The sequence below is a fragment of the Diplotaxodon limnothrissa genome, linkage group LG9 (genome assembly GCF_057381915.1).
Source record: "Diplotaxodon limnothrissa isolate DT_005_m linkage group LG9, D_limnothrissa_male_GT1.1, whole genome shotgun sequence".
Classification (NCBI taxonomy): domain Eukaryota; kingdom Metazoa; phylum Chordata; class Actinopteri; order Cichliformes; family Cichlidae; genus Diplotaxodon; species Diplotaxodon limnothrissa.
This window is the reverse complement of record NC_140604.1, coordinates 22,985,661-23,008,881: the sequence shown is the minus strand read 5'-3', so window position 1 is coordinate 23,008,881 and position 23,221 is coordinate 22,985,661. Positions and strand designations below refer to the sequence as shown.

General features: G+C 41.6%; 1 protein-coding gene across 1 annotated transcript in view; it reads right to left on the bottom strand.

Annotated features, from left to right (window-relative positions):
* Positions 1-23,221, bottom strand: part of ptprn2 (protein tyrosine phosphatase receptor type N2) — a 156,731-nt gene that overhangs the window by 115,766 nt on the left and 17,744 nt on the right. Inside the window, exons 2-4 of the mRNA XM_085362286.1 lie at positions 19,280-19,330; positions 7,397-7,510; positions 1,042-1,298 (exon numbers count right to left, since the gene is read on the bottom strand). Coding sequence (XP_085218412.1) covers positions 1,042-1,298; positions 7,397-7,510; positions 19,280-19,330 — 422 coding nt within the window. The remainder of the gene's footprint in view (positions 1-1,041; positions 1,299-7,396; positions 7,511-19,279; positions 19,331-23,221) is intronic.

Below are 23,221 nucleotides of genomic sequence, written 5' to 3'. Positions count from 1 at the left end.
GAAGAAAAATAATTCCTCTCGTGTGAATCATAAGAGCCCACACTTCAATTCAGCATACAGTATATCCATTCCACTGAACAGCATCATTATCCATGTTGCTTTTGCACTAATACTAGCTATCTCCCTTGCCATTTTCCGTCCTTCAAATGTATATAGAGAAAATGTCAGTCTTTCCAACCCCGCCGTACTGAGAGGTTATAATGGCATTAGCACAGCAAGATGGGGGCTGCTCTGCCATTCATGCTAACCATGTTTGCCTTTTTCCATCACACCACACAACAAAGGAGCTCATTTCATCAATAAGGAAGGTCCTGAACTCTTCAACTTTGCATTATGGCTGCACTGACACAGCAGCAGGAAGCAGCTCGGCTATGAAGGATGCGGAGCACATTTCACACAAAGCCCGGGTTCCACCCGAAATATAAGGACTGAATAATGTAAAGAGGTGATGGAAGATCTTTGTATAAAAAGGCTCCCAGCTCAGTGGGAGAGGAAGCGAAGACAGAAAGCAAGAAACAAAGGCAAAGTAAAGACAAGAGGGCGACCCCAGCAGAAGGAGAATACTGACACTTTGTCAAAAGAAGTGGGAAGAGGCCCTTCTATAATTTAGCCAAGAATATGTGACGCTTTATGTTTACTTGGACGATATGGATTCCTAAATCCTAACCTTAATGTTGCACCTACTTTTACATGAGCCATTAAAGCATATTTCAGTTTAGTATGTCCCTGCCATAAAGTTGAAGGACTAGATTGAAACACATTAAATGGCAGACAACCTGACCTTTAGTCCTGACACTACTTCCTTCTTCATCATTTTTCAATCATTTAGATCCAGTTGCTTCTTAAATGCCTTTCCCACCATACGTTATCAACCTGTCATGTAAGGTTCTGCAAAATGTTACAATTAACTTTAACATTATCCTACCACAAGCCTTTTTTCAGCCCTTCTGCTTTTTTGGGTCATTTTTATGTGTTTGTTACTGTTCATTTCACTTAGATGCCCAGCGGCTCCTACACATTTACTCAGTGCTGGATTCTCACTTGAATATTGGCCACCTCATGTTGGACTCCAGGTTGTCCATCTATTTCAGCCCGAGGCAGGAAGCCCAGTCCCGTCAGGTACTTATGAAGGTTTCTAGTCAACTCATCTTGTCCAGGCCTCAGTTTCCTGTCTCTGGAGCTGCTGTAGGTGGTCAGGAGGCTTGGAGGGGTGGCTTGATGGTGGAGGGGGATGTTTTTCAATTTGGAGAGCTCTCTGGAGATGACCTGCTGAGTGATGTCATCCTGCCATGTCAAACCTGTAGAAAAAAAAAGAAAAACAAAAAAGAAGTAATATTAAAATATGATAGTTTTATTATATTGTTGCTTACACTGTTCTGCTGTTCAGCACGGAGAACTATTCAACTGTACAAGACTTCAGAGAAAGTGTTATACTGTAGTTCTCTCAGCATTGCAGAGTAAACATTATGGTACAAAACAGCAAGGATAAAGGATGAAAGAACAGAGGAAGTCCAAAATTATGACAAGCTAAACTGAAGACATGACTACACGTGCACACATGTAGGGACACATGTCTGCACATACATGTACGGACACGCACACACACATATGCGCGCACAGCACAGCCCATCAACAAGCACGGGGAGAATGTCACACAGTGGCCTGACGCCGTGCCAACATCCTTGCTAATTGCCAACACATAGTTGGGATGCAGAACTCCTGGGCAGGGGCAAAGCACAGTGGTGCCAAGACCAGATGGAGCTACCCAAGCAAAAAAGATACCCAAAACATGGCCCCATTCCCAATGAGCCAAGAGACACAGGATTCCACTGGCGGAGAGCGACGAAACACCAACCATATTATATTTTAAAAACAAGAACACACAGACGACATGGCGATTGCAGAGTAAGAGTGTTTTACAATGAGAATCAATTAATTGCTGCCACACAGCTAACTTTTTTTTTACCAGACTCTAAAGAGGTTTCTACCTAAAGAATCCAATGCTGCTCTTGGGTTTAATAAGGAAACAGACTGTGAAGTAGAAATCTGTGAAGGAATGAGCGTTTCAACACTGCAGAATGTCTTCATTAGCCGGGTTTCTCACCCATACACGCTGGATATTCTCATAGATATTCATAAGCACCAGATGAGGATCTGAGCAATGCAGAGTAGCTACAGATGCCTCTAGTCATTCTTGGCAGCAGTGAATGGAGCACAAAGCAGCGTATGTTGTCACTGTTCTGGAACGCAGCTCAGCCATCCATCCGTACAACAATGACAGTTAACTACCCGTGGCTTACGCAGTGTGGTGTATACTTGCTATATATTACAGTGGTGATCATCATTTATGCCACCATCAGCGGGCAATGGGAGGATCGGGCCTGGCTTCAGCCCTAAAGGATCCATATGGCACCTGCAGTTTACTGTAGCCGGTTAAATAGGTTCAAGTGGTAAATGCGCAATGGCGCCGCAACGGGATGAGGCCGGCTTCATCGACTGTGACACCTCTATCCCCTCTGTCTCCTGGGTAATGCGTTCATTTCCATACATACCAATGTTTTGTCTGCGTGCGATGGGCCCCACTTGAGGAAAAAAGTATGCCGGCACAAATTACAGAATCAAAATGAGCCATTTTATAAAAGAAAAAAAGTCAGGGAGAAAAGTGGTGGGGCCTTTACGGTTGGGCTCCTCTCAATCAACCTCTCCGCTGATTATCCTGGCACTGAGGAGCTAAATGTCATGCAAATTCATCTGTAAGTCCAGAGAAAGAGCAGGTTCCATCATCAAGTGCTGCCGCTTTTCGCCTGTTAAGGATAGCATCCCGTCTCAGGCAAATGCCTCAGTTAATTAACGCCTTGCCATTAGTGCAACAGCTTTCAAACAAGCAAGATATTTCTGTTGGCCTCCTGTCTGTTTTCTGTGTGACAGAGGGAGAGGGAGTGTGTGGGGGGCTCCTAAATATTCAAAGCCTATTAGATGGGATCCTGTCTACATGACTTGTTGTTTCATGTGGTGTTTTTTCTTTTTTTGAAATGCAGATTTTTCCCTTTCCTTCACTTCTTTGCACTAACTGATTTAAAGGCATTCATGGAAAAGAGCTTGAATTACTTAGCAGCAAGTTCTGTTTAATTAGTCGAAATGTGAAATGTGTCAATCTGAATTTGACAAGTGCATTAAATCAATGTAGGCTCTGTTATATGAATGCACATGCTGTATGAGTGCCATTTGTAACATACTGCTGCATTTGCTGTGGGGTTCATGTTAGTACTCAGAACTCAGTACTCTCACACCTCAATAAATAAAATTTAATGAAAGCGTAAAAGCTCCAGCCCCACCTAGATTTAGCTATTCTCGTCCCAGTTAAATGCTAATATATGTTTATATGGTGCATAGAACATCTACAGTACAAGAGTGCAAAGACGTGTAGTTAAACTGGAGCAAATAATTTGCTCTGAGTCAAAGCCTGCAGCAGAAAGTAGCCAGAGTCACACTGAATGATTGAGTAGATCCCCCGTGTTTTCCTTATAACAACTCCAGTTTTCATGCAGCACATTAGCCTGTAAGTGTATCTTTTCTCCCCGCTGCTATCTAGCTAGGCTGTGAAGGAACAGACAGAGTGGAACATGGTGAACAACAACAGCAGTTTTAGTTGCTTGTTTGTCAAGGAAAGCAGGTTTGCGCAGGATCCGAAGCAGGACCACGAGTAACCTGTTGTTTCCGTACCGCTGGAGGGACACGATGTCAGTTTATGGTCACTGAGTCTCCCTGACCGATGATTCTTGTCAATAGAACTAATGCAACTGTCACAGTGCATCATCTTATTTGACTTGTCTGTATGAGACTATGTGCTGCTCTACAGAGGGTCACGAAATCAATCAACTTTAGGTTACTGCAGTTTGATATGCTCCATCAACTTTATGTTACCAGTCTTGCATTCTGACATAATTCTTTCTGATGTTTAACTTGTGGCGCTCGAAAGCATAAAAACTGATCTGGACCTAGTATGAACTGTACTCACCTTCTAGGAGCACAACTGCTTGCTAAGTCCCTCCTCCTCCATAGCTACGGTTGCTATGTCTGTAAATGAATGAGGTAAACGTAGAGCTACACTCGCTCTAGCCAGGGCTAGTAGCTCGCTATCGACACTGAGCTTCTAGCATCTTCAGGAATTTCGGTAGACTCAGGCAGAGATTGTTTAAAAGACCCAGGTATGAGTTGCAGTCAAAATTTTTGTAACAGCACCTTTAATAACAAAGCAAAACCTTCTCCGCCCTTCAAGGTCCTGTGCTCCTTGGAGAACTCCTCCTTTGTTCTTTAGCTAGCTCCTTGGTCCAGTTTTGGCCTCACTTGCACATGTGCGCGTATTCATAATACCATGGCCTACAAACTTGTATCAACTTTTATGTTAAACTAACCCATGTTTTATGCCACGGATTATCGTAGGTGATGATAGCTGGGCCTTGGGACAGAAAGCAAACAGAAGTCATGAAGAATGAGCATCAGGTAAGGAGCACAACCAGGAGATTGCTTGTTGTTTTTCCCAGATTAAATGGATTCCCCCACCATTACACTGGCAATGTGGACATCTCAAAACATCTGAGTACAAACAACCTGAACTTCGACGCATTTGTGCGCCCGCTCACAGCATAGTTAAAAGGCATGAGTTTTTCTGGCCACAGCAACACAGTCATCACCCACCATCTGCTCTACTGCCCAGATTTGGCTCTCTACAACGTCTTCCTCCTTTCCAAAATATAACTGAAATTTCAGCATTGGAGGAGATGTGGATTACAAAAGCAGTATATGTGGCGAGGGCAGAAGCACTGCGAGCAGTGTAGCGGTTAATGGGGAAATTATGGTCCAGTGATGGTAGCGCGTGGGCAGATAGATGGGCAGTTTTGGACTGCCTATCTGTCTGCAGTGGTTGAAAACTCCTCTCTGTAGACTCTCCGCAGACAAATACCTTTGTAAACGACAGGACACATCTGCAGTGGCATAAATCAGGCATCAAAAGCAGACGACCACAAAAGAGATAGTGGTCAAGTTTATGGGTTGAGTTCTAGAAGTTGTCCGATGCACCTAATTTTGCTAATTTATTTCTCTTAACTTCTCCTGGGAGAACTCTCTCTGTGACCTTACCTTCAGTTCATCTGCTTTGTTAGCCACTCCCATCACCCGGTGAAACAGAGACCAGAGGAGAGGACAGAATATAACATGACACAAAAAACACAGGAGAACCCACTGCCCTCCACAAAGTAGGGAAAGCACTGCTGTGATTGGAAAATTGCTGTTCCAGTGAGGGCTTTAGAGAACGGTCAATTAAATACTTCATCATTTGAATATATTGAACATCAAATTCAAATCGCTGCAGTAACTGAATTAGCTCCTGTGTGTATAGTCACACAATCCAAGGCTACAGCAGCACACATATTTAGCAGAGCCGTAATGATCCCAAAGCTGTTTGACAGCAGTCTAGCTATATGAAATGTGTAGGAAGACTGCAGCTGTGCACGGTGAATACTAACTAAGCTTTAGATGACGTGTAATATAAAAGTCATTTGCAGCTGGAGGACAGCGTCTTGCATTCAAGAGGTATTGTGGTGAAAATTTAATACCAGACAATGTGCTCTGCCAATGGGGGCACATCCAGACAACCCAAGCCCTTTTGTACAAGGGTCAGTTTCTATTGATCTGAATGACATTGGTGTTGTGCATTGAGCAGAGATTGTGTGATTTCTACCTGCAAGATAAAGAGGATTGTAAATCGATTCCATTGATGTTTTTTTTCCTCCCCTTCATCTCTTCAATTTGGGTTACAGTACAATGGTCTCTATAACCCCGTCTAGCCTCAAAAAGGGTCCCCGATGTCTCAAAGATGACACTTCAATAGCTGTTGAGCTGATAAGAATAACGTGCCACCGAGCATTAACAGTGCATTGTGGACTCATCCGAAGATAATGCTTCGTGTCTGTGGATGTAATTCTACGAGACAGAATGGGCGAGCATGTTTCAAAGTGATGATGTCATGTTTGTGGTGTCGGGAGTCTTAAAATACAAGGTCACCGAAGAAGTCTCATAATGAAAACCATCTGAAGAGTTAAACACCTCTTAAAACAGAGCAGAAAAAAAAAAACCATTTACACACCGGATCTCTTCTCATCTACCTCGCTCTCATTTGTTTATTTCTAAGCAGTAATTAGAATAAATGTGTGGTCTCGCCTAGCTTAATATTCATCACTCCATTTTCTCCCTCTTTTTTTTCTTTCTTTTTTTGATTTTCTCTGGCCGGCTGCTTACTCTTAATGATTTTCAACACTGGTTTACGCCTGTTAAAAGATATTAAGCTCAGAGTGGCCTGCAAAGCCAATTACGCTTGGAGGGCTGAGCGGCCGGTCACGGTCTGTGTTAAAGGTGTCTACTGCCCCCTGGTGGGTCATAGCTGCAGTTACAAACATGTATTTTCTTGGTACCTATTCATTTTAACGAGTTTATAATGAACGTTCCCGTCTATGCTGAATTGTAGACATGTTTCCTCTTTTTGCATGTTCATCTGACCTGCTGTGCACACGCTCAGGCATTTAATTGGATGTAATTAATTAGGAACGTACTGCCTGAACATGTTGTGTCTACATTTATACTTATAATGAGTACCAAATTACATATTTGCTTCCAGGAAACATGCTATTAAATTATTAAATCACAGGCCCATGAAATGAAATACTATCGTTTGCTTCATATTTTCCATTGTACACAGAATTTAAGCTATTTTTTCCCCTCTGATTCATGCTTCCTAATTAGCGCTGGCGTTCACACTGTATCAGCAAGAGAAGACTTTGTTCCCCACAACTAGTATAAGACATGAATATCAATTTTCCCACATTAGATGCACTGATTATACAAAATCCAAAGGAATGGTGGCATGTCTCCATGTTAGGAAACAAGAAACAGATATTTGCAATTCCTACTGATTTCCATCTAAATTAGATGCACATATAGTTAGTTCTTATGTAATATATCTCTGAAGATGTATAGCCATGAAAAAAAAATATATATAAAAAAAATCACTGCCAGCTGCCAGTGAGTGAGCAGTACACACTGTCTGAAGTGATTACACTGCACACCTCACAGCCTTTCATCCACAAAATTAGCTTTAAATGTCTGAGCGGCATACGTGCTGGTCTGATTGGCTGCCAGAGTTAGGCGATGGGGGCACAACAATAGCCTGATATGAGTCAAATGACCTGTTCTAGCTCTCTGGTGGTACGCTGCGCCTAGCCAAAGAGACAGCTTGGCTTATTTGGCTTGCGTTGCACCATGGCAGTTGACAGGCATTTGCTGCGACTGATGCTGAAGAGACAAAAAGAAAGTTGGACAAAGATGGACAGGCTGTTTGTACCTCTGTGAGCCAGTTTCTGGAGGAGGATCCTGAGACGTTGCAGAGCAGACGAAGAAATATCATACGTGTGCAGGTCTGCACCAGCCAGTTCTTGGCACCTTCCAAACACTCCATCTACAGAGGAAAATGGTGAAAACAGGTTCATGAGTGTTTTTTCTTTTTACAGCTTAAAGTGAGAAATAAACGCACACACACAATTTTACAGCCCCTTTTTTGTGGCTTTGATGATGTAAAGGTGAAATGTTATATTTATGTGAAGCACCTGCCGTGCCTCATACCTCTGATTTCCTGTTTTTGGGGAGCTAATAGCTGACATTTTTTCCTCCGACAGCACCACGATAAGCCGGCGTTCATGGCAGGAAGGACTTTATCGGGAACCCCAGTAATCTCCCTATCAGCAGGCCTCCTGCCTCACTCAATACAAGTTGCTAGGCAACCCACGCTACAGAGCCCCTATCAGCCCCATAATTCAATGGATGGTGTAGACCTCTGAAAGATGCCGAGGCTCCGGGGGTCAGGAGGGAGTGTGTAGATGCAAGGCCTAGAATATAAATGACCCGTGTTGTCACCTTCTCTCAGCTTGGAAGATAAATCCATGCGTCTTGTTTGCTAAACTCACTAAATGAAAGTCTAAGAAGATCTCTGGAGATGAATCCTGCAGTTTCAATCTGAGCTACTTCCTCCACGAGCGTGCACTCATATGTGTGCAATCATCTATGCTGCCACGTGAGAGTATGTGTAAGGGATGCCGCTGTGATTAGCTGTGATTTAATGATGTGAATCAGCACTTGGCCATGCACCACAGCTTCCCATTAATTAGCCCCAAGATGTCGGACAATGACAGCAAACATCAATGCTATGAGTGATATTTATTAATGACACATTGGGAAACAAAGAATACGCAAAAACTGATGTCCACTACATACTGCAACTTTCTGCCTAGGGTTCTGAAAACAGACAAGTGCAAATCAAACGATTTATGATATATTTTTCAATCACAGACGGTAGTCAGAAGTTTCCTTAGCTTTTTCTTTTTCCAGGGTGGAATAATTGTACATTTAATGACTTTAGAAACAAGAACTGGGTGCACAAATTTGAATTTATTTTGGATTTCCTGTAACCTACACTGGGACACATATGGTCAGACGAGACAAAGATTGAGCTACTGTACGCAGGAAACAGAAGAAATCACAAGAAATCATTAAAAGCCGAAATGACCATGATCAGTGGATGTCTCTCTGCATTAAGAGTGAAACATCTCTTTTGGAGATCAAGCTTAATGTTAATTCAGGTAAATAAGTTATGCTCAGGGGCAATCATTTGATACCGTTCTACACGTCCAATTAGCAATCCAGTCTTATATGAGGCTCAATATTTTGAGCTGTATGGGCCTGTCTGAAGTTACTGCATAACTGCAAGCCACTTTACAACCCACCTCCAGTCTATAACCTCCTTTTCACTTCTTTTCATGCCTTCTCTGGCTTAATCAGATGTTTAGTATTCTGTGTCGGTTCTCCCGACTCCGTCTTTCTCCATATACAAGTGGATAGTGATTGGGTGTGTCCTACAGCACAGCCATACCACCAAATATAAATGGCTGCAAATGGAAACAGCAGTTTTCTTTTGGCTACAGTGATTCTGCGTGAAAGATAATAATGTGATGTCTAACGATGCTCTAAATTGAATTCTTAGTTTTAACGAGATGCGGGTGTGTCCCTCTCCAGCTTCCCCCCCCTCTTCCCTGTGAATCATTAAATGACAGCTCTGTACAGGAATAAGCCTGTGGGAGGAGGTGAATTAGCATAGACAGCACGGTGCAACGCTCCGGAGTTATTTCGAGAACTCCAACGGCGCAGAGGAAAACTTCCCACCTACAGACTCAGATCATCACAGACGTGTGTGCATCACAGAACGTCAACTGTCTCCTTCCTCTTTGCCAACAATCCCTCTTCTTTTTTTTTTCCGGGTGTCGCAGTTGATATGATCCCAAAATAAGAGTGTTTTGTGATATATTTTTATAAGTTATTACACTATCAGTGACTATTATGTAAGAAATAAAGGGAGGCTGGTGACATAACAAGTGACGGAAAACTGTTCAATGTTTGATGCTCTGCATCCTTCACTGGTTTCCATAGTGATGGCACATGTTACTTCCTTCTCTGTTGTCAGGGACATTCCCGATGGCAACCAGATATGAAAACACACACACACACACTGTGATTTAGTGCATTAAATATAGAAGTCAGGTGTTTAACAACAAAGAAATCCTTGTTTGGCAAATATAACAGTTGACTGGTCTATCGAGGTGGTGCCGAGCCATTCAGAGCCACATGCACAATGAATCACAAAGCATTATCCTGTCACTTTAGTGAGTATATTTACAATATTGAGGAGATCAAAACAAGCAGGAATGGTTATTGTAGCTGACAGCTTGGAGGAAAACACATTTTTCTTTCCTTCTATTTTTTTGACAGATAAAAACAACATTTTAATTCCAGGCCTGGAGGTTCCCAGCATGTGTTTGGTATGCAGAGGGTTGACACGTGGGAATCAGTCAAACGGCAAAATAATTTTCCTAAAATATGTCACTATGAGTGGAACAGATCTATGAATGTCCGAACCGTCCAGCTGAAGTCTATTTGCAGTGATTTTCTGATCATCTCCTGCGAGGCTTAAGGGAGCATTAAGCTGACGATACATCAGTATGTGCTGTCTTGCAGTGGCAAGACTGCAGCGCAATTAAAGCTCAATCAAGTCCAATCCATAATACATAAAGTAGGTCACAGAATCAATCAATTGATCAGCCCTCAAATGCACCATCCCATAAATCAGTGATGTTCAAGAGAAGCTGTGACTGGATAAGCAGCACGTTGGCAGGAATAAAGAAGATTTTCAGCTGAAAAAGGTAAAGCGCTCTAAATCCAGGCACGTCTCTCCTCTCGCTGTGACAGACAGAGAGACGCCCGGCTGCTGCTAAAGCTATTTAAACTGTGAAAGCTAATGCTCTTGGATAACATGAGGAAACACTAAAGCTGACAGTCAGCAAAGCATTTCCAAAAGACTGTACATTCAGAAGATGAGGCAGACGGATCCAGGAGACAAATTAAGATTTATTGGAACAGGTGTATTAGCGCCGCAACTCATGTTATGAAAATAAATAGACTCAGATCAACGCACCGAGTCCGGCCAGATGTAGTCTGCAAATAAGGAACAATGTATGGGAACAAAAGCTAAAGTGATCAGGATATGATTAATGAAGTGTTTACAGGTTATTCTGGGCTTCCTGTGTGGCAGTTGTGGCTTTGAAATGATAATTATATTTATGCATGCTCTGTAATGCACATGGAAATACAGAAATGAATAAAGATAAATCAGACTTTCAGATCAAAACATACCGCCTGTTGAATATGGCTGTGGGGCATAAATCATCTCTATTATTACATTTTTCCTTCCCCTGAAGAGCTCGCGTCTTTTGTTAAACCCGCTGTAGCATCTTTTGATACTTACAGTTACTTTACTCGGCACTTCATACATGATTATTCCTGGATTTGCCTCCTGAGCTCTGGCGCTCTTTCTCTGTCCTTGCAGATTTTTTTTTGTATTGTTTTGATATGATGGATTTTGTAGTGGTTACTTAAGGTGTTTATGCTGCAGTTGCACTTGTTGCTGATCAATAGAAGCATCACCTAAATAGCTTAAATCTGAAATAAAGTCTGGATGTTTCAGACAATATTGGCCCGAGTGGAGGAAAGATAACCGCCAATCGATACCACACTGTTGGTTAAGTGTTTAATAGTGTGCCCCGAGGGAAACATGTAGCACTTATCCGCTGTACTTTAGCCTAGCTTGTGATAGCAGTAAGCCACAGACTTTGGAGAGCTGCATCAAATTAAAATGCATTTCCCGGGTAATCATATATGCTTTTAGAACAACGTCTAGAAAAGCATTCCCTGAAGACGAGGGTAAAGATTTGAAGCATTGCATTAAAAATGAGACATGACGGCAGGAAGTCAGATGGTATGTGTAAGGATATTAAATGATCTACCTAATCTACAGTTCATGAAGCATCTTTGTTCAAAATCAAAATCAAAAAAGACGGGAAGATTAGCTAGTGAGCATGCTGATACCTGTCGCAGTCTTTTATTATATCATATTTTTACAAACAATTAAAAAAAAATTAAAGTCTCATCACATATTAGCTCATTCTCGCTAGCTACAGTTAATAAAATCTGCAAGGAAGCAGTTAATTGTGATTTTAGCTGACAAATTAATGTTAAATTATAAAATATTGTCATGCTAAAGCTCAGTGTGATCAAAGAAAGCGTAGCTGAAACGTTTAGACAATCATTTGCACCAGTGGTTTAGGTTTGGCTTAAAAGGGGGTGAATATGTTGCTATGGATGCGGTAAATTTTGGGTCTTATGTTCGTGATGAATAGAGATTGATTAGTAAAGAGCTGTTTTCATGCTTTTGAGTGCAAAAATAAGAATGTGTTTTCATAAGCACTGAAAACGATAGTCAGTCACATATAAAATGATGCAACCCTTCCCTGCCCTCAGCCACCCTGCATGGCAACAAGCCGGGTGAAGAACGGTTGGCCCAGCCCAGAATAAACCAGGTTACTCCTTCGGGGACCTGAGGAAGAGTTGATGTGGCAGACCTAGTTACTCCCACACATAGGGTTGCCAACTCCCTGAAAAATAAATAAGGGACACCTCGTGGCCAGGGCCGGGCGACCCAGTTGTCTTCACCCTTCCCAGTGTGGTGAATTTTCTAGCTCTTTTTTTGTGTGTGAAATTATTTTTTTAACCCTTTGACTTGAATTTGATTTAAGTAGATGTGTATTCTTTGTGATATGAACACATGTGAAACAAATGATCATTTAGCCATTTATTTTTAGCTCACAATGACAACATTAACACAGTAAAACAGGTCTCCTTCTTAAACAGAAGCCTGTCATGCTTAACTTTTGAGAATATAAGTAAATCTTTCTTTAAAAGAACTCTGTCCTGCTTAACTTAAAATAATAGAAAACAATAGAAAGAAAAACATTCTTGTAACAGTGCACATTTAGTGCATTTAGTACAATTGGCTTCAGTTGAGGTATTATTTCAGCTTTTCTAAAGCTAATCAGCTGCTCCTGTTTGTAAACCCGCTTGTTCCCATGATTACGCATCTTAACTCATCATCATTATTCATCTATGTATTACTTTTATGTATTAGTCATCTATTTGTTGTAATCATCTATCCTTGCAGTTGTTTATTACACAAAATAAATTATATTATTACACTTCTGGCCACATAGCCCTGATATTCACTGCACATGCCCATATTAACCTTAACCAGAGGGTTTAAAAAAAACAAACCAGTGTTTACATACCATATCTGCTTCTGCCATGGCCTGGCGGACAAAAAATTGGTAAAGGGTTCCCCGAGCTTTCACGCCCCTCATGTTCTTCATGTGCCCACCAATAGAAGCATGCCTATGGAAAAAGTGCGCCAGCACACAGTGCAGTGCGCTTTATAGTGCACTTTTCCAGCCAGGTGTTTTCCATTTCCCATTATGTATTACTTTTATGTATTAGTCATCTATTTGTTGTAATCATCTATTCTTGCAGTTGTTTATTACACAAAATAAATTATATTATCACACTTCTGGCCACATAGCGCTGATATTCACTGCACATGCCCATATTAACGTTTTCCAGCCAGGTGTTTTCCTTTTCCCATTCTTCCCTTTCTCTGAGGGGAACAAACATTGCTGCTCTAATGCTGGGCTCACACTGTGCAGTTTTAGGCCCATTTTGAGCCGATTTTTTGAGTGATCGGACCGATTTTGGCCTTCATCGTGCATCGTGTAGTATACGTGGGGTAACGAGAAGTGATTAACACCTCACGACCAGCTCCCGATCATCAATCGCTCGTGAGGGTCTCATCACAGCCGCTCACACTGCTCGCGCGCAAACACGTAAACGTTGGTGTAAAAGATGGAGCAGCACGGCTGTGCAGCGTGTGATCTGGACACAAGCGATGGAGGCACAACTTGTAGAACTTTGGAAAGCTCATCCGAGCCTTTTCGATGTGGCATCACAAAATTATCACGACCACAACAACCGTGAAAATAGTTGGATTTACACTGCTGCTCAATCACAGCTGCCTGATCAATGTTTTTCATTAGCAATTTAGCAAAGTTGATGGTGGTGGTGTGTCTGTGTGAGTGTAAGACGGAGAGAGAGAGAGCGCGACAGATTTTCTGTTATAACCTTCATGTTATGGAGGCACAGTGTGAGCACTCAGGTCGCATCAGAGCATCGGGCGGTATAGTGTGAGACCTGCATCGTGACCTACCAACTTCTAACCCCTGCGAGTCAATCGTGCAGTTTGAGCAGGAGCTGAATAACGTGACTGAAAAAATCGCACAGTGTCTGCCCAGCTTTAGGTGTACTGTCGTCCGAGACTTGCACCGCAGTGTCTGCGTTTGTTTCCCTGTTGGCCATGCTTCTTGTTGTGGTCATCTGTTGTCTTCCGGTATTTTCTCCGTAAGCGACCTTTCCTCGACCAATGAGATGAGCGGTAATCTGAATTGTCATACTCGAATTGTCATAAGTGTGCTGTCAGCTCATTGGTCACAAAGCAGGAGAGGGGCTGGGAATTATGTTTTCAAACAAAGTGTTAATTCCATTAACATTTATAGACTACTTTTGATTCTCACTGTATTACGGGACAAAGTGCGTCCCTTATTAGCTCAATACGGGACGTGTACTTTTGTTTCGAAATACGGGACGATTCCGTATTTTAAGGGACGGTTGGCAACCCTACCCACACATCATGTGTCTGTGCAGTAGATGCTGCTCATCAGGAGTCCAATGGAGAATGACAGAGCAAGACTGAGTGTGCCGATGAGGCAACTAAATAATGTTTCATTACTTGCATATTAGGTACAACATTAATCTAACATTGGTCTTTTTTGCCTGTATATATTTTCCTACAGTGAACAAGCACAGCGCAGTAATTGCATTTCGGTTGGAGACGGATTCTGTGAGCACGGCAAAATAAATAAATAAAAGCTAAAATGAAAATACGACTAGAGGCCAATCTTGCATGGGGATCACACCGGCTACATGCTGACGCTCTAGCCTGTGAGTACCCAGTTTATTACTAAACTGTTACGTGATAAGATGAGTACTCGGTACCCGTGGGCTGAATTTGGTCTTCATTTTGAACTCACACGCCTGGTAAATTTTGCGTATCCGGTCACAAATCTGTCCACTTCCATACAAACAAACACACGAACACCTGCCAAAGTACTCAAAAACATATTTAGATGTTCCTGCCTCGAGGTGTCTCGGGGATCATATTCTGCCATGATGACGCTCTCACACACAGACTCACAAGCTGTGCTGCGGCTGATGCAAACAGACAAATCTCCAAAGAAATGATCATCCACATTACATTCTTCATGAGTCTTCATGTTCTTATGTATCCACACTAAGACACTCTTGTCTACCTCGGGGTATTTTATTGTGAAGGTGTCAGCAGTTTTTTTTCTATTTTTCTTCCTTTTAGCAAAGCAGGCCGTGTAATTAAAGGTTTTTTTTAAATATATTATTTTCTGTACTCTCTGCTTTTTCCCCATTTCCTCTGAAACTGGGTTAATATGGAAATCAAGGAGGAGGTCTCCCAATTTGTGCTAACTTCCAAAGTCTACCCACTCCCTCTCAATAGAAGATAATCCCAATCCTTTAAAAAAAACACACACACACACACACACACATCTCAGAACAGTGTTTCAGCATTTCTAGAAATAACTTTATCTAGTTTTTTTTTTTCACTTCAGTGCAGAGTCAACACAATCAGCCAACTAGTATTTCCAACCCTTTAAAGATTTCGGGTATTCATGGCCTCGAAGATTGAAGCAGTAGTAGCCATCAGTTTAACATTGTATTAAATAAAGTCATGTTTTGTTTTGTTTTTTATGGAAGCCATGTTAGCGTAGATGGGACTGATGACGAGAGCAGGAAGTCAAAAACAGGAGCACCCTAGAGAAACTGGTGGTGGATTTTCAAAATAAAAGATCTTTTGCAGATTCTGCTTTTAAGCAGTGTGGAGTTCTGCGAGGGTCATTGCCGGAGGCATGAGATCACAGACACCCACCCAATTATGTGGCATTTTAGGTGTAGTTTTGTGCTAAAGTAAGCTAACTATAGATGCTAGTTGTTGCTTGATATTTATAGTGCAGGCATGAGTGGCATCAATGGTCTCATCTTTGTAAAATGTTGAACAAATCTGTAATGATACGTCTCTGTTCTCCAGGTATGTGGTTACTGCAGCCACAATTATTAATTTTGAACCCTTGTAGTGTTGCCACAGAGTGCAAAAACCAGTTGATTAATTGATTAGTTAGCTGACAGAAAAGTAAAGCAAAAACAATTAGGATGCATTTTATCTGTTACTTGGATAAAACCAGCCACTGGATGACTCACTGGGCTGGAAAATGTCTCAGTAATCAATAATGACAACAGCAATTAGTCGCAGGCCCAATAAAGTGTCCTGACCTGTGTATCAAAGCATTAAAAGTCATTCTTTACTTAAACAAGAGGTGTTATGTCACAGCATGATGTCCATTTTTGAGGGCCAGCTGTGGATATGGAGGTAGGGTGTTCTAGCTCCTCGAGCCAGCATGTCAAAGTATTCTTGGGCCAGACATTGAAACCGGTATTGTCCCTGATGCATAGTCAAAGTTAGATTAAAAGCACTTAATACTAGAAAAAAGAGCTTGCATGAATGTATGTGTGAATTGGTGAATTAGACTTGTAGTAAGAAAGCAGTTTGAGTACTCAAACAGAGTAGAAAAAACTACCAGTCCATTTATTACCGCGATAAAAGACCACATATTGTGACTTTACAGTACTAGTGGTTTATTGTCATTAATCAGATTGTTTACTGTCAATATGCAATAGTTCCCATGTACAGTATCACTCTTATAGGACGTTGTTCACAGGCAAAAAAAATCAGCTTCGTTACAAGTAAACTGTAAATTCAGTTGTTTTCCATGCTAAATTATTTGGTATCATTTTGTTCTTGGTAGCTTCAAGTGTGAAGGAGTTTTGGCATCAGTTTCAAATCAGTGTTCCTTCAACAGTATGCAAAACTATGCAGGAAGGTTTTTTCAAAATGTAATCAGATCATGCACGAGTTATCTATGATGCACGCTGGCTTCGTAATCATGTTTACAAAAATCTGAGGACATACACAAAGTTCAAAATCGAATGTTAACTCGGGTCATTCTCATCCTCTTCCTCTTATTAGCATATTAATAGTCAGTTTGATACTTTGTGTTCTGTTAGCTGTAGTTCATGTTTTGCATATAATTCTGCTGCCTGAGAAAGTGCTCGTCTTCCTCTCGTTGCCTTCATCTTGTTTGTGATACAGATTTCAGGATGAGTCTGCAGAAAGTAATTGAAAGGTGCAGACAAACAAACAGGCTCAAAGCACAGGCATTTAATCATTATGCCTGCAAGGACAAAAACAAACACGTGGACATGAAACCGCTCCATACACGTTTGACCCTTCCCTGACTTCCTGCTGCTGCTGTGTTGAATACATTAACCTTTCCCGACGACTTTCCGCGGAGACGATCCTCAATATCGACACGCTATCAATCCCCTTTAAAATTACAGCCCGCTGCGTGAGCCGCCTGAATGCCACACAGTGAAAAGCTATGACATTTCCCCTCTGTTCATCCGGTGATGCATTGTCATGGCAACCACTGAGACAGATAGGTCCGTGCTCCATGGCGAGAAGGTTTGCAGATGAGGTCGAGATCATGTGTGGTTTGGAGAAACCTCGGAATCGAAAGGGGGGAAAGCAAGACGCCGGCATCAATCATTAGATGAATGAGATCAGAGAGCTTCTGTGTGTTTATATTGTGTGGTATTATTGTTGCAGCCTGACTCACATTCAATTTTGAAGCTTTTCTTAAGTATGACTCATGCTGTATGTCTAAACTAAGAAGAATGCTGTGAGCGGGACCTTCAGTCTCCATCTATCTATATATAAATCTGTGAGCGATTAAAAATAGCTTAAGGCTTTATCTGCAGGTTCGGAGATGTTGAGACTTTAACTCCACTTTGGTGAACCTCACATTTACAAAATTTAAAACACAAGCACTTACAGCAATGACTCCAAAATTTCACTTGGTGCACAACTCCAGTTTCATGATCAGCACCAACATTAAAACAGCTGACAGGTGGACCCAATAGCATTTTGTTCCCATGCGACGTTTCGCTTGAATATCTTGGATGTGGACATTCACGTCAATGTTATGCTGACAGATACCAGTAACTTAAACATTGCATTGCAAGCAGATAAATTGACATTTTACCACAGTAAAGAGTGTAAGGCATTGACCCGGCATCCCAATGCGATCGCCATACGAGGATTTGCTGGCACAAGTTTGACTCATGGAGGCTCCACTCCATCAGGATTTTCATGACCCAAGGGATTCACGGCCAGTGTCAGTGTGTCCAACACCCCGGGCCACCCCCAAGAGAGCAAGCGTCCATGTCTACAGGCCAATTCTGTTTTGGTTTATGAAGGAAACTACAGTGTTGGATTTTATTGTTGCAGCTAATTGGTGTAGATACAGCACCGTCGTACTGAGAGCTTTATAGTTAGCAGACTGCATTTCCTATAATATTGTGTACCACAGACAACCAGCTAATATTATAAGAAACCAGGGGTCTGAATTCCTTCCTCCTCCTCTGAAACAGAGTCCAATTTGCAACACAGACACGCACAATACTGTACTAGCTTCATATGGAGCATGCTTGCCTAGAGAAAGCTGCTTTTAATAAGGAAAGCCGAAACACATCAGAATACCAGAGTATTATTTTTGTTCGTGATTCAGTTATGATCAAGTGACCAGACCTTTGTTTTCTGGTACTCATTCCCTGTAAAGAAAAAATTAGGCTTAAAGAGAAATCATGGAGGAAAAGCTGTGATATAAAAGTCAAAATAATTTCTCACACACAGTTTAAAACAAAGTTTAGTGAGCTATGACTATTTGTTGACCTTTTGTATATCGAATCTCCCACAACCAACCTAAAGTGACATTACCAAAAACCAATAAAAAGATAAATATCCAGCCGATTATTGAGGTGTCTGTTCTGTCTGCAACCACGCCTCCCTCCCACAATTTGTTTGATTAGATGTGAGAAACCCAAATGAGCATTTTTTTAAAGACCTTTTTTAATGATTGGTTTCAGAGCTTTATGGTCATTTTTAATGATAATTACAGTCTCAGTCATATAGGCCTATAGACTGGTTGGCAACCCTCTGGCAACCTCCAGTCATTAGGGATGAAATGTCTATTTCCTCACTGAATGCCGGGTTAAATTGGTCGCAAAGTGGATGCTGCATCAAAACCCTCTTTGTGATTGCGTTCCACACTTTGCATGGAAGATGCCAACTTGTCTGCAAACATTTGCCAACTGCTCACTAAGAGAGCATTTGCCTTTAAAGTAAAGTTACCCGTATTGCTTTTTTGCTTGAACCAACATGTTTCAAAAGGTGCAACCTTTACTTTGACGGCCTCTGATTCCAGTTTGTATTGCTTTCTTCACAGTTTTACTAACCAGTTTGCAAGCACTCTTGACAAGTGAGCATCTTCCATGCAAACTGCACGTCACCACAGCAAGTCTCCACCAACCACTTCCCAACATGTTGGGTAATACACAACTTTCCTTAGCAGTTGGTAGTCTCCAGCGAGTCTTTATGCCTGTGTGACTGGACTAAGGACTTCATTTTGGATAAACTTGATAAAACTTTTCAAGTGTCCTGTATATGATAAAAAGAGGTATGTGTACATGAAGGTGGACTTACCGTTGACGCAGAACTCATAGGGTGTACAGAGCTCATCTTCAAACAGGCAACCTGGAGGTCAGAGAAGGTGAAACAAAGAGGAGACAAGAAATGAAAGCAGCTCAAGTCGTTAAAGTGTTTGTCTTTGCTGCGGAGAAAATGCAATGCCAAATTAGCTACATTTTCTAAATATGTGGCAGAGCTATAAAAGTGCAGCTTAGGACTACATTAACTCTAGCCCTAGGCTTTGCCGCTAATGGCAGAGCCATCAATCATCAATTAGTGTGACTTCCCCTATCCTGTCTCTGACACTGACACCCCAAATCCATGGGCAGCGCTTCCATTTATGAATGTTGCATGAATATTAATGAGCTTTAATGCTTGGACTAAGAATGGGTGTTCCAGACTAATAAATGAACAGATGGCAGAAGCATTATGAGTAGCTGTTCCCTGTGTTCATATCTCTCTCATGTGGGAGTTGCGGCGAACAGAGGACTGATTGTTCTGCTCGCCGATCTGCACAGGTGATCCTCTACATTTACACATTTCCAGGAAAAGGCTGAGGCGTGAAAAAAAACAAAAAAAAAACAAAATAAAAAAAAGTGTAATTTTCTGTCTTGTACGGAGGAGGTGTTCGCACATTCAGGATCAAAATTAACTACACCGAGCACAAGATTTAGGCTAGTTCATTGAGCTCATGATACACCACTTCATGGCGTTTGCAGTGCTGGTAACACACGGAGAGTCTGCAAACAACTAGGCTGAGCCTCAGTCCTGTTTCTCCAACTCTTTTATCTTTGTTTTTCCCCTCCCTCCGCTCATCATGCAGAGTGACGGAATTGGATGCACCCTCTTGGCCCGGTGGCCTCGATGGACAGCAACGAGCAGCTTGTGACCGTGAATGAAGAACAGGCTGAGTAGGAGGAGAGGTGTCTGTCAGACTTCTTTAATAACGAGAAGAGATAGTTGCGGGATGTCGGATAATCAATTGGCACAGAAAGGGCAGATAATAAGGACAGGTGTGGAAGAGAGAGGAACTTTTCAGGCTTTACTTATCCAAAGTTTGTTCAAGTTTCTTCTCTCCCAGTTGGACGTGCAGGTCATTATTCTGTTGCATTATTAAAGGCTAATCTGCGTGGGAACTGGAACTTACAGGCACAGTGCGCAGCCATTTTGTTTAGGAGTCGAGGGCACATTTTATGAAATTACTCTTTTGCAAGGTAATGGCTTCAATGTGTCAGCAAAATTGCTATTTAACGATGTAGAGTGGGGCATCAACACAGAGCTGTAAGGTCGCTCAGCTCTCTGGAACAAAACTAAAAGGCAGAATGTCCCAAACTGAAGAAAAGGAACTTACTGCTCTAAAACCAAGACCATGAATTGCTTTTCCAACTCATTGTACCTGAATATTATTCTGCATCATAACGAGTATATACCTCATTTTAATGGACACATTATAGGCTAAAGGATGCCTGTATATGCACCAATATATTTTTGGAAGAGTCATTTTCAGTTATATTTGCAATTTACAAATAACTAAAACCACAACTCTAATGCTCATGGTTTAAAACCTGGGTTTCTGTCTTATATCAGAAGGTTTGCGGCAGAAAATAAACAGATGATAAACTTTCTGTGTGCTCCCTGACGGATCTGACGGATAAAAAGCCAAATATTTCCACATTTGGTGGAGTTGGTGGAGACCAAAAACAGAGTGACAAGTAGAGTGAATCATCCAGACTAGAGGCCTGAAACAAAAATCCATATGAATGTTAATGGTAAACTTCATACAGTTTTATCAATTTTAATATGGCAGGGTTGTACTTGTACTTGTACAGAAATGCAAGTGAACACTGGGTCTAATCATATCCAGGCTAACACTTTCCAATCATTGCTTACTATCAACACAGATACATTTAAAGAGGCTAACAAAAATCTAAAAAAGCCCCAAACAGTTACACTTTTGCTCAAGTTACTCTTTATCGTGCAGGCGGTCAATACTCATCGGATTACAAATGTTGTCCTTTGCAAACATATTCTTCACATTCATGCTTTATTATATATGAAACGTTTATGGAGATTTGGTTATCATGTACAAAGAAAAACTCAACAAATGCCCGTCGAGCAGAATTAGGCAGATACTTGCTCAAAATTAACATTCAAAGGAGCTCCATCCCCCCAAGACACCCTCAATCCCTCAAGAGCCACTTATGCCAGCTGGTGTTGAGACTGTGTCCACACAAACACGCCCCAACAAGTCTCACAACAGCACTGCTTACCAAACACAAGTCAGAGTGAACCAAATCATCACACAATGTGAATAAATCTATCAGAAAGACTGGAGAGAATGGACTAAAAGCCAAAACAAATTAGAGAGATTATGAAATGGCAGAAAATCCGTTGACTGTCAGAGGCAGAAATCAGAAACATTCTAACCAGGCATAAGGTCAGTGACCATAAACCGGCAATGGAAGATACAAACAGAAACAAAACTGTGACAGGTGAGGTTGAAACAGAGATGCATTTCCTCTTAAGATGTAAATTACTCAGTGACGTGAGGACCACTTACTTCAACCAATTCAGATCTGTATTTCAGTGAGCTAAACAACATGACAAAATTAGAAGCAGTCCAAGGAGAAGGACACGGGGCCTATCTGGCTGCCCAGCATATATCAAAATGACACAACCTGAGTGAGGACCAGGACTGACGTACACCTGCACGTGTTGTACTGTACAGCTGTTTGTTGAACTGAGTAGAAATTAAATGAACCGATACTGATACTGTTTTTTCTGTTGATATCTTTTGATATATTTCAAAACTTTATGTATACTGTGAGTGAATGAATATTGAATGTTGTCATGTTCCTTTTCTTAACGGTGCTATCACTTGGTTTAGCTACATCTGTCGCTATGGCTGTCTTCCCACTGCTATGTCCACTGTGTTAGCCATCAACAGTTTGTCCAGCTCTATCCTCTATGGAAGTGCCACAGCATCTGGGCTCGGTCATTCTCAACCAACCAATGGGGCGTGGCCTATTTTGACCTTGGGATCTCCAGGCCATACCCAGCACGGATGTTCAATTTCCAGTACCATGTATGCCCTCCCTGCTAGCGTGTTGCACCCTGCTAATATGTGCTGGATCGTGTCAGTAGCCTGCACCTGTTGTATCACCATATTAACCTCTAGCTCTCTTCCACAGGGTGTCTTTTATGTTGTTATTCTCCCCTCACCCCCATCCAGTCTGGGCAGATGACTGAGCCAGGCTCTGCTGGTGGTTTCTTCCTTAAAAGCTTAAAATTTAGTTTTTCTTTCCCACTGTCGCCGAGTGCTTGCTGGAGAAGCATGGGCCATTACCACTCTCGACTGAGTCATTTGACTTTCTGATGATGAACATTAATTAGAGTTCAATTAATTTCTTGGTTAATCAATCAACAGAAAAAATTAACTAAAACATTTTGGATAGTTGATTAACGATTACAGTTAAAGCTTCTAAACTGAGAGGATTTTTGCTTTTTCTAATTAGGCATCACTTCCTGTCAGTTTGTTGTTTCCACAAATGAAACAATTTTAAGACGTCACCTTGGGCTTGAGAAAAAATGAAGTTCTGACATTTTATAGACCGTGCAAACAATATTCACCTGCCAGCCCTAATTTTCGCACGACTTTGTTTAACTTACCAAGACTTTCCCATTTAGCTTGAAGGTAAGTGAAAGAAGAATTTACACCAAACTTATAAAGCAGTCACTTAGAGCTGGAAGAGTCAATCCCTCTTGACCATGCACATCTCAGCACTCCGCAATTAGTGTCAGTCCATTCAACTTTACTTCCTCATCACTTCCCTGTTTAATTCATGGGGTTCTCTGGGAAGCCTTGTCAGCTCTCAATATTAATTACAACTTTCCACTAATAACGCGTCCAGTCGAGCATAGTTAGTCAGACAGTATGTGTGTGTGTGTCTGCGTGTG